This window comes from Panthera tigris, chromosome X, assembly GCF_018350195.1.
Source record: "Panthera tigris isolate Pti1 chromosome X, P.tigris_Pti1_mat1.1, whole genome shotgun sequence".
NCBI classification, from domain to species: domain Eukaryota; kingdom Metazoa; phylum Chordata; class Mammalia; order Carnivora; family Felidae; genus Panthera; species Panthera tigris.
Genome location: NC_056677.1, coordinates 32,821,364 through 32,833,942, shown reverse-complemented (window position 1 = coordinate 32,833,942; position 12,579 = coordinate 32,821,364). Strand labels below are relative to the sequence as shown.

Sequence of the window (12,579 nt, the reverse complement as noted above, 5' to 3'; positions counted from 1 at the left end):
TTTGGGCTGTTTTCAAAAGTCAGACAGGCACAGTGCCCAGGTCATTGGCTCTCAGAGCAATATTGTGAAAATAAATTCACAGTGGCTGCTGTTCACGTACAATCTTTCCACAACCCAGTATGCATCAAAATTTAGTTTCTTCTTATACTTTAAACTGCTTCCTTTTTTAAAAAAATTTTTTTAACGTTTATTTACTTTTGAGACAGAGAGAGACAGAGCACGAACGGGGGAGGGTCAGAGAGAGAGGGAGACACAGAATCTGAAGCAGGCTCCAGGCTCTGAGCCGTCAGCACAGAGCCCGACGCGGGGCTCGAATCCACAAACTGTGAGATCATGACCTGAGCCGAAGTCAACTGACTGACCCACCCAGGCACCCCTAAACTACTTCCTTAAAAACTTCTAATCTATTAGCAATAATGAGTATTAATTGGAATATCCAATTGTTGGGATTCCTCATCAAGATGACAAAAACTACAGTTTTAAAAGAACCTCAGGCCACCTGGTGGATCTTTTGTTAAATTGTTAGAAATCTCTAGGGGTCAGACAACCTAGCCTACATCAGCAATTTATTTTTCACCCAACAACACTTACAGTTGTGAAATTATGTCCCTTTATAACTTACCTTCATCCTCATACAATTTTATTTCATAATACACACACACACACACATACACACACACACATACACATACATGCACACATTCATGCAATGTACAATAGTTGGCCCGTCTCTGCCAGATAGAGATACATTATAAATAAAACAAATACCAAAAAGTAGATTTCATACATATTGTTAAAATCTTTTAATGTATATTTATATTTGAGAGAGAGAGAGACAGAGCACAAGTGGGGGAGGGGCAGAGAGGGAGGGAGACACAGAATCTGAAGCAGGCTCCAGGCTCTGAGCTGTCAGCACAGAGCCGGACTTGAGACTCGAACCCATGAACCATGAGATCATGACCTGAGCTGAAGTCAGAGGCTTAACTGACTGAACCACCCAGGTGCTCCAATTTTATACATATTATTGAGTCATCCTAGAGCCTTCTTTACTCCAAGAAAGATACTTTCATTTCTTGATAGGTCCCATCTTATTTTAATTTGAAAGTAAAAATTAGGTTACATGGAATAAATGGTAACATAGGAGAAGCCAGCTCTCCAGCCTTCCTCCCCACAGAGATAATAATTAGACACTATCCATGAACAAAAACAGCTCTGGGAGAGCTCTTGAGTCCACTTAGGACACTTTAGAAACACAGTTGAACAAAAAAACTGAGATTAATAACACAACAAGAGAAGGAAAACAAATTCATTTTGCCGCATCATCCCATCTCCCAGGCCACCATTGTTAACACCAAGAAGGAACTTCCCAGTTAGAAAGAGTTTCTCTCATCCGAAGAATGGGCTAAGTGACCAGCTTCCCCAGCCTTCTGGGACACTGCATAAAGGTTCCGTTTCACCTTTACCCCACCCAGACCTGCAAAGTTGAGATGTATTGAGCCAGCTAAGAATATGGAAGAAAAACAGAGGCTGTTATTAGCAAACACAGAGCAGCAGCCATTGTTCATAGAGACCTGCTCTGCAGAAGAACTCAGTAGATTTTGCCACTGATGAGGCCAAAGGCCAGCACAGCTGCCATGGACCCCGTGCACATCTCTCTAACTTTTGCCCCAAGGATATTCATTTGCTGATGCTGGCTGTTTGAGTTCTCCTGCTCCCTTCCCCCTCCCCATCCTTACCAGAGCCTGGGACCAGCACCTGCAGCCATTGAAGTCTCTGTGGCTGGACAAGTGTTGAGACGCACCCACCGAAATCCCTGCCCATCCCCACCAGAGCCCAGGAGCCATGCTCACAGCCAGCTCTAGCTTCTGCAGCTGCACAAATTCAAGACATCAGTCTAGGACCCCCTAGCTGACCCCACTACTATACTTGATCTGAAGGCTAACCCCTTCAGCTGTGTACCTGCCCACCACTGGCCTGACACCAGTCGTTGGCTTCCACTGCGGCCATCAAGCACAGGGGAAGAGTATATAGCCATGGGTGCTGCATCAACAACTAGGGCCTTTGCAGATGCTTGTGGACCCAGATCAAGCCCCATCTTCCATCACTGGCTGGCACCACCATGCCTACCTATAACTAACCCCTCTGGCTTTATATGTGTACACTCCCAGCCTGAACCTGTCACCAGCCTCCACTGCAGTGTGCATTTCTGTGAGGAGCGTATGCAACCATAGGAGAGCACACCAACATCCAGGTCCTCTGCAGCTGCTAGTGAGCCCATAGTTAGCCCCGGTCCTTGTTACCTGTTCTGGTGCCCATCATTACGAGTGTGTCTACAGCTGACCCCAGCCACTACATAGGCACCTGCAGCTGGCCCCTGTAGTCAAGTGTGTGTATTATACCACCAGTTCTGGACACCACCACTGCCTACCCTGATCTTCAACTACTGGAACTGGAGGTGCTATTTCGAACCCCAACCGCCCTTGCAGACATTGAAGACTCCTCACAGTGCTCACTAAGGACCACATAGTTATTGATGCCATGGATAGATCAAATGATAGGTCATAAAACTAGTCTTAGCAAATTTAAGAAGGCTGAAATCCTAAGTGTCTTTTCTGAACACAATGGTACAAAACTAGAAATCAATAGCAGGAGGAAACTGGAAATTTTACAAATACATGGAGATTAAATAACACATTCCTGAATAACCAATGGATCAAAAAAGAAATCAAAGGTAAATCAAATGGTAAGATATCCTGTGTTATGCATCAGGAGAATTAATAGTTAGAATGTCCATATTATCCAAAGCCATCTATAGATTCAATGCAATGCCTATCAAAATACCAATGACACTTTTCACAGAAATAGAATAAACAATTCTAAAATCTGTATAGAGCCACAAAAGACCCCGAGTAGCCAAAGCAATCCTGAGAAAGAACAAAGTTAGAGGCAAACTATGCTACAAAGCTATAGTAATCAAAACAGTATGGTGCTGGCGTAAAAGCAGACACACGGACCAATGAAACAGAATTGAGAGCCTAGAGATAAACCCCCATATATGGTCAACTAATATTTGACAAGAGAGCCAAGAATACTCAGTGGAGGGGAAAAGATAGTCTCTTCAGTAAGTGGTGCTTGGAAAACTGGATAACTACATGCAGAAGAATGAAATTATTCTGACACTACTCACAAACATGAACTTGAAATGGATTAAAGACATGACTGTAAGACCTGAAACCATAAAACTCCTAGAAGAAAACATAAGGAAAAAACTCCTTGATGTTAGTCTTGGCAGTGATTTCCTGGATATGACACCAAAACCACAAACAATAAAAGCAATAATTTATAAGTGGGACTACATCAAACAGACAAAAAGCTTCTACACAGTGAAGGAAATGACAAACAAAATGAAAAGGCAACCTACTGAATGGGGTAAAATGTTTGCAAATCATACATTGGATAAGGGGTTAATATCCAAAATATATAAAGAGCCTCTTAAAACTCAATAGCAAAATCAAGAAATCCAATTAAAAACTGGGCAGAGGGGGCACCTGGGTAGCTCAGTCGGTTAAGTGTCTGACTTCGACTCAGGTCATGGTCTCACAGTTTGTCAGTTCAAGTCCTGCATCGGGCTCTCTGCTGTCAGCACGGAGCCTGTTTCAGATCATCTGTCCTCCTCTATCTCTGCCCAACTCCCCCCCCCAATAAATAAACATTTTAAAAAATTGTCAGAGGAATTAAATAGACAGTTTTCCAAAGAAGACATATAAATGGGCAACAGGTACATGAAAAGGTTCTCAACATTACTCATCATCAGAGAAATGCAAATCAAAACCATCATGAGATATCACCTCGCACCTGTTAGAATGGCTATCATCAAAAAGGCAAGAGATGACAAGTGTTGGCAAGAATGGGGAGAAAAGGGACCCCTTGTGCACTGTTGTTGGGAATGTAAATTGGTGCAGCCACTATGGAAAACAATATGCAGTTTCTTCAAAAAATTAAAAATAGAACTACCCTATGATCCAGCAATCCCACTTCTGGGCATATATCCAAAAGAATTGAAATTATTATCTCATAGAGATATCTGCATTCCCGTGTTTACTGCAGCATGATTTCACAACAGCCAAGATGTGGAACAACCTAAGTGCCCATCGACAGATGAATTGATAAAGAAAAAGTTATATATATATATAATATTTATATATATTTATATTTATATATATTTATAATATTATAAAATATATAAAATATTTGTATATATAATAATATAATAATACTCCATTGTGTATGGAATAACATTTTTCTTTCTCAGTCATGAGAAGGAAGGAAATACTGCAATTTGCAACAACCTGGATGAACCTTGAGGGCATTATGTTAAGTGAAATAAGTCAGACAAAGAAAGATAAATGCGGTATGATCTCACATATATATGGAATCTAAAGAAGCCGAACTCAGAGAAACAGTGGTTACTAGGTGCTGGGGTGTGGGGGAAATGGAGAGATATTGGTTAAAGTGTACAAATTTACAGTTACAAGATGAAAATGTTCTGGGGATCTAAGGTACAGCATGGTGACTATGGCTAATAATACTGTATTGTATATTTGGATGTTGCTAAGAGACTAAATCTTAAATGTGTTCACCAAAAAAAAAAAAATCATTGGTAAGTATGTGATGAGATGGAGGTGTTAGCTAACACTACGGTGGTAATCATTTTGCAATATATAAATATATCGAATCAACTCTTTGTACATCTTAAACTTACACAATGTTATATGTCAATTATATCTCAAAAAAATCTAGGAAAAAAAGAAAAGAAATTGGCAGATTACTGAGGTTTCAGAATACAGATATTTTGTAACCATCATTGTAAAAATTGATTCAGTGAAATTTCATTAATGTATGCTAAAACGACTGGGTAAAAGGCTATTGGAGAAAATGAGATTTGTAAGGTCCCAAAGTATTCCCCAAATGTGACTTACTAGTTACAGAAGTAAAATGAAACCTTTCCATTTATACAGAGAAACCTGGTGATAAACTTAATACCATCAATAACAGGACCAACTGACAATGGCTACCCTCTAACGCAGTGCACTGAGGATACAACGTCACTTGTACATAGCCTAGAGAGTAAACGTTGGTTCTGTGACAGTGTTAAATTTCTTGGATTTGTTCACTGCCTTGTGGTTATATAGGTAAAAGTTGTTCTTTGGAAAAACATTCTTTGGTGAATCATCATGTGGTATGCTTTAAATATCTTACAATTTTATTGGTCAATTATACCTCAATAAAGCTAAGGAAACATTATAAATAAATATAAATAAATAAAAGTAATAAAAATTAACGTGAATTGGATTAACCAGCGTTTCTTAAAAGTTTTTAAATGTTTATTTATTTTTTTTGGGGGGGGGTAGGGGCTGAGAGAGAGGGAGGCACAGAATCCGAAGCAGATTCCAGACTCTGAGCTGTCAGCACAAGCCTGATGTGAGGCTCAGACTAGGGGTTCTTTGTCTTTGAGAGATTCTTTCCACAAGGTGAGGTGACACTGTATTGTCTCCTACCACTGCTGTGAGGGTCCCTAGGACGTGAGCAATAGAACTCAGTACCCAGTTTTCCCTTCCCAACCCATAAATCACAACATGTTTGGCATGTCACGTGCAAAAACACAGACTCTCAACCCCACTGGGGCAGAGCAAATCTTTGCTGTTTGAATCCACCCTTTAATAAGAAGATCAATAACACAGACACCAACAGAAGCTCATCAGTTTTAATAGTTGAGCACGGTTTTAACAGTTCTTCCTAGGATTATATCCCAGAGCCCCCCCTCCCCACCAAAGTACTCAAATACAGCACCTACAAGTATTCAAATTTCATAAATGCAATATTGCAAAAGCAGGAGAACTCAGAGAAGCCTTCATAGCGTTGAGATTAAAAACAATGCTTAATCATCCTCTTGGTACCTGTTGCTAAGCGCTAAATACTAAAAGCTGAAAAAGCTGTATTGGCAGCTGGCAGCTAGCTGCTTGGGAGAAGAATATGGTAATGGCGAGCACTTTCACACTTCATTTTTCATCTCATAACCAGGATAACACAGGACAGGGCTCTCTGGTTTGGTAACTATTCTGTTATCAAGGTAAAAAACCCTGGAGAAATATTTTCAGAGCCACAAATGGAGTTGGTTTTACTCATGCCACAGGGTTAGAGACGGCCAGGATTCTCAGAATTTTCAGAACCGTGATTGCTTTTTCACACATTGGTATAAAGAACCGAAACTATGAGCACAGAGCCTGAGTCATAGTAAATAGCACAATAAAAATTTGGTGAATGAATCAAGTGATACCTGGGTTTCAGTATGAACAGGCTGGACCTAAGTTTCTCTAAGTAAAAACCTTCCTGGGACATTCTGGGGAGGCAACATTCTCACAGCAAGCCTGACTTGTCAGGACCCGCCCTCAGTGACCTGCATGTCCCGGGAGCCCAAAGGAACAACTGAGTTATTACTACTTCATCCCAGTCCAATGCATATGCCCATCCAGCGTCAAAATTTGCAACCAGAATCTCAGATTCAATACCACATGTAATCAAAACAAAATGAATTATGTGTAAGCCTCCTTCAATTACATTCAATACATAACAAGACTAAGAAATCTAGGGTGGAAAGTGACCAGTGTGAGACCTTTTTTGCTTTCTTTCATTCTCCTGTTCTCTTCCCCCTTCCCTCACCCTTTCCTCCTAAACCAGTCTTGTGCCCTTCCCCCAGCTTTCTTTTCTTCCTTCCTCATCACCAAAGTAGTTCTAAATATCTGTGGCTTCAGAGGGTGGGGCAAATAAAGCTGTTTTAGTTTCCAGAAATAGAAGCAGTTCTAAGAAAAAAACCAACTGTTTCTGGCCACACTAACAGTGATTTAGAGGCTCTCTCTTGAACTCATGGATATCTAGAACATTCTATGGGGTGTGAATTCAATAGCTACACAGTAAAGCTGGGGATTTTCATTTCTAGGGCATGAATTTGTTGATGGTGATGATGATGATGATAATGATGATATGACAATAAAACATTAGCCACACAAATAAGAGACATTTTGTGTGTGTATTTAAATAAAACAAGGGGTAGATGCTTTTTAAAAGCAGATGGGCATATCACATACCTATTTGTCCCAGTTTTTAGTTTAAGGCAGCCTGGTATCATGGAAAGACCACAAAACCCGGAGCGACGTGCACTAGGTCCAAGCTTCATAATGTTAAGGAAGTTACTTCACCATTTCGAGTCCCTATTTTTTTTATCCTAAATACTGAGCCCAGGAATCCTTGTCCTACCTTTCTCTGGCATTACTGTGAGTGAAAAATGAAATACAGTTTGTAAAAGTGCTCTGAAAACCATAAAGCCCCATACAAATGCAAATTACCACTATCAAATGATCTTTGACATCTCTGACATCCCTTTCAGGGAAAACCTGCACATTGTAACTTCATTTTCTCTCTCTTTTTAAGGGGGGAACTTACATTATCAACTAGCATTATTGGGTTGGGTACTTGGCAGCATAATCCTCACTGATTTTCTCGTGGAAGAGACCAGTTAGAAGTTTTCCTTGTTGAAAATGAAATGCACTCCCCGAGGGCCAGACTCAGAGTTGGAGATGCACTGTTTACTGAGGGTTTCCGCCAAGGCTTCAGGTCCGCAGAGGAAAACTCCTATTCTGGTACTTTGGGGAAAGAAAGGAAAAATAAACCGTTTTAGGCTTTTGGATGAGATAGACTACAAAGCACGTGAGGGAATCTCTTATTTCCCTCTGCCCCTGTGTCTTTTCCACTAATGGCAGAGTTCAGATTACCCTGCAGGAGAGTGGTTCAGCCCTGTTTGTGGCGACAGCTTCAAAAGGCAGTTGACCGCCCTGGGAAATGACATTCAAGTAGAGTTTACAGAGACCTCTACCACAGAGAAAATGGTGGTGAATTCGTGAGTCTGTGGGCTACTTCACTTCAGGGCTCTATGTCCCCAAACCGTCTCCAGCATCTTGAAATCAGGAACAAATCTGGTTTAGGTTCACCAACTCGGCCAACAGCTTGGTGGGGATTCATCTCTCTGTGTTTTAGATTCTAAAGTCACGTTCCTCGGGGTGCCTGGGTGGCTCAGTCGGTTAAGCGGCTGACTTCGGCTCAGGTCATGATCTCGCGGTCCGTGAGTTCGAGCCCCGCGTCGGGCTCTGTGCTGACAGCTCAGAGCCTGGAGCCTGTTTCAGATTCTGTGTCTCCCTCTCTCTGACCCTCCCCCATGTCTCTCTCTGTCTCAAAAATAAATAAACATTAAAAAAATTAAAAAAAAAAATAAAGTCTCGTTCCTCAAGGTGTGGTTCCAGACCAGTAGCCTCCTAGTCCGCTTTTTAAGAATGTAGGTTCTCGACTCCCACCCCAGACTTACTAAATCAGCATCTGCATTGTGAAAAGATCCCCAAGTGATTTATATGCTCATTAAAGCGTACAAAGCAATGGCCTGAAGGGTGTGTTCGTGGTGATTCTTGAGTTTATCGTGAGTTCTAGTAAGGTAGAGGATCCCCTCAAAGTTTCAGAACGGCTAAAGCTTTAATGAAGGCAGAAAGGACCTTAGGATGTCTGTCAACTTATGATTTTAGACCCCAAAACTAAAACTGAAAGTGGGGATGGTGTCTCCTTAATAATAAAAGTATGAATCGTATTAAATTAGAAGAAGTAGATACACTGGTGAAATTTAGGAGCTGAAAGAAAAGAACCAAGTTACAACCCTTCTTAGGAGGAAAAGGGCTCAGAAACGTGGAGGTGGGGGGCCCAAGCATCTTAGTTTATAATAATTCTCCAGGTAATTTTCGTGTGATTTAAAGACTCTCTTGTAAAGTCATACATATCTAGAAAATTTTAGTGGGTGTGAAGATAGTAACCTAGGTGTTTTGGTTTTCAGAGCACACAAATCGAGCCGTGTTTGAGAGTTGCTGCTTTAGGCAGGCCATGGGCCTCAAGAACACTGTGGTGGGGGACTCCTTACTTTGGGTGTTGACTTGCAATTGTCTTGAATTCATTATCCCAGTTGGGCCGTCCATACAAGGTCTTCTGTTTCAGGCCTGTGATCACGTCTTTCTCCTCATCGTGATGCACAGCAAAGTGATTGGCCTGTAGGAAAGGACATGAATTCACAAAGCAGAGACATGCTATAAAAAAAACCCATATTAACTATATATATATATATACATATATATATAGTTATAGTTGAATATACACATATATATATCGTTGAAGGCTAGAAGGTAAACAAATATGAAAAAACTGGGTCTCCTCAGGTAACTTACAATCTAGAAGGGCAGACCTTCAGGAGAATTGCTAAGAACTAAAACAGATTAATGCACTGATATTTTGGTAACACAATGAGACAACAAATCAAGTCTAAAGGTAGTCTGTGTGTGTGTGTGTGTGTGTGTGTACACACACAGTCACATGTTGTTTTCTGCTACCCTTCTAGGGAGCCTCAGTTTGAACAACAAATATTTTTCATAAAAGTGGTTAATTAAATGTATTTAAAACTTAAATCAGATTTTAAATTCACTGTACAGGGGATGGATGATGGGCTAAGAAGGGTGGCCAGTCTGGTTTCATAACCCTGTAGAGACCAGTTTTGTAAAGCAAAATAATTGTTTTTCAATGCAAATACATTTCCCATTTAAAAAATGGTGCGTGAGTTTTTAAATAATAAAACTGCCAAGTGATTTATGTATTATATATTTTCCCCCGGTCTCATTTTGATCAAATATTTGTTGTTGTTTTGTTTTTAAAATTACAGAAGTGGCATTGCAAAATCCCATTTTTCTAGAGCAGCACTTTTCATGGTCATGTGTCCCTGGATCCACACTTGCAACCAGACTCATCTAAGACCCAGAGAGTCTATGATAAACAATACACCAAAACCCAAATGAGAAACCAGTTTTCACAAACACCAGGCGCCAATGTGTGGCTATGGCCAGTAGAGACACTGGCCAGTGATAGGCAGACACTCTTGCCTTAGCTCCTTACACAGGGGGATAGCTTCTGTTGCTTCCAGGCCAAGTAATTAATGTTTGCTTATTTAGAAAGATGTTACCCCCTAGGAATCATTAACTTGTTTCAGAGTTTCTCAATGTCAACACTTTTGACATTTGAAGCCAGATAGTTCTTTGTTGCAGGGGCTGTCTTATAAATTGTAGAATGCTTTCATTGCAAACATGAAATTTTGCAATGTGCCTGGAGGAAGGGGTACGTGTTTGTGTGTGTGTGTGTGTGTGTGTGTGTGTGTGTAATGTGTTATGTCTCATGCATTACATAGTATACTATACCCACATATATATATATACACACATACATATATGCTACATACATACATACATATATACATATATACACAATATATATCATCTTCATTAACTATATTTCAATATATTATCAAATATAAATGATAATCATGAACTCCTGGGAGTTGTTAAGAGTGCAGGCTCTGGAACATTCTGTCTCTGCCTCTTACTAGTTCAGTACCTTTGGACAAACGACCTAACCTGTTCTGGGCTTTGGTTTTCTCACGTATAAAGTATGAATAATAACAGTAGCTGTTTCATAGGGCTGTTGTTAGGATTGAATTAGACAATCTATTTAAACACTAATAAAAGTACCTAGCACATAGTATAGGCTTAATAACTATGAGCAGTTATTATTACTACTTATTAAATGTATTGTGTATATTGAAAAACACACATAAACATAAAATTAGAGGAATATGTGTGTGTATACTGATATAAAGGTAGAGATATATAGAGAGAGAGATATAAAGAGAGGTGGATCATCTTGTCCACCTGGGTTGAGTCCCCTGGTAGGAATGTGGCTTTAATACAGTCAAAGTCATGGCACCTATTCCCTTGTAGGTTCCTTAGCTTTGATCTGTTCCTCAGATACTAACTTTGAATCTAGGCTCGTTAGTCTGAACACGTGGGGATATTGAGTGAGGGTGGACAGGCTGGATCACTAAAACCCATCAACAGTTCTTGGTAAAAACGGTACACAAAATACTCCCATAACCAAAGGGAAGTCAGTCAGCCCTGGACACCGGGGGAAGGACCTGAGATCTGGGACGTCGCCCTCACCTGAGACTCATCCCAGCCGGTGAGGTAGATGTTATAGCTGAGGAAGCCGGCGTTATTCCTCTCCAGCATCTGGGTCTCCAGCAGCTGCAGCAAGTCGGCAAACCACTCAAAGGCGTGCGTGTCCCGGCAGAGCCAGTAGAAGTATATCTGCAAGAGCCACAGATCATGAAGCAGTCTAGATTTAAATAGGCCTTATCGCAACTGATATATGGATTTCTGCTCTTCCCCCCACTCGACTTTTTCCTGCTGCTCAGAATGCCTGGAAACATAGGTTTTCAGAAAGCGCTGGGCGATTCATAAGCTACCTCACATGAACCTGTGCTGGCCTTCACACTGGCGGGGCAGTACATCAATAGCTTGGTCTCAGAACTACATGACTTAGGAAAAAACATTAGCTCCCCACTTTCCCTCTAGGTCTGCCCTTACCCACCCCAGATCCCTGGCTTCCTTTGTGCACAATAGGATCAGGCATTCCTGAGTTCCTCCTCCATACAGTAAAGAGAGAAAGGGGAGAATGAAAAGTCAAGGTACACTCCATGTCCCTATTAGAGGTTATCTCTATAGTTATTAGAATGACTCACGTTTCATTCAAGGTGTCCTTTACCAGGCAAGGAAACCAAATTTACATGTGACCAAAAAAATGCCCTGGGAATTTATTCTGAGGAGCTTCCCAGAAGAAAGTAAACGTTTCATGAAAGGACATGTCTCCTGCCCTCCCCTTGCAAACTAAAAAGTACTGGGGGACTGGAAATGCAATCAACCTCAATGTCTAACACAGGATGATAGAAAAGTTTTTCTATATCCTCTCAATGGAACACGGAGGAATCATTAAAAAGGATCATTATAAAGCCTGTGACAACACTGAAAAACACCATAATATGTTTCTGCTAAAGCAGGACATGAAGGTATATGTACAAGTTTCCAGGAGTATGTAAACTTGTGGGGAAATATTGGAAGAGAATACACAAAAACAATAGCTACTGGACTGGGGTTGTGAATACTTTCTGCCGCATCTTCGTTTCTTGTGAATTTCTACTAACGCCGTACGAGCATAGTACGTTGCTTTCAATAATAGACCTGCTTCTATGAAAGCACATTTAACTTCTCAAATCGCCCTTTTATGAGAAGTCGGTCTCACTGCAACCACGCAGAACTTGTCTTCACTTCCTTTGGTCTCTGCCAGCCTCTGCCCTGAAGTCTCTCTCAGGCTTCACTAGGCAGAACCTAACGACCTTACCCGAGCCCTGTGAAAAATGAAAGAACTTACCTTTTTGAGCCTCAGATTGGTGGCATTATTGCAATATTTGTACCAGACGGACTTGAGAATGGATGCGAAGGGTGTGACCCCGATCCCTGCTCCCACCAACATCACCACCTCGTAACTGAACACGTCTTCACTGGCGGTGCCAAAGGGCCCATCAACAGCTATCCTGGAAGGAGGCGTGTGAGG

The 12,579-nt window shown here is 41.0% G+C and overlaps 1 protein-coding gene across 1 annotated transcript in view; it reads right to left on the bottom strand.

Moving 5' to 3' along the window:
• Positions 1–5,750: 5,750 nt before the first annotated feature.
• The window catches only part of LOC102950901 (cytochrome b-245 heavy chain), a 33,848-nt gene continuing 27,019 nt past the window's right edge, over positions 5,751–12,579 (bottom strand). The window contains exons 10-13 of the mRNA XM_042974012.1: positions 12,397–12,559; positions 11,130–11,276; positions 9,014–9,138; positions 5,751–7,700 (exon numbers count right to left, since the gene is read on the bottom strand). Coding sequence (XP_042829946.1) covers positions 7,574–7,700; positions 9,014–9,138; positions 11,130–11,276; positions 12,397–12,559 — 562 coding nt within the window. The 3' untranslated portion in view covers positions 5,751–7,573. The remainder of the gene's footprint in view (positions 7,701–9,013; positions 9,139–11,129; positions 11,277–12,396; positions 12,560–12,579) is intronic.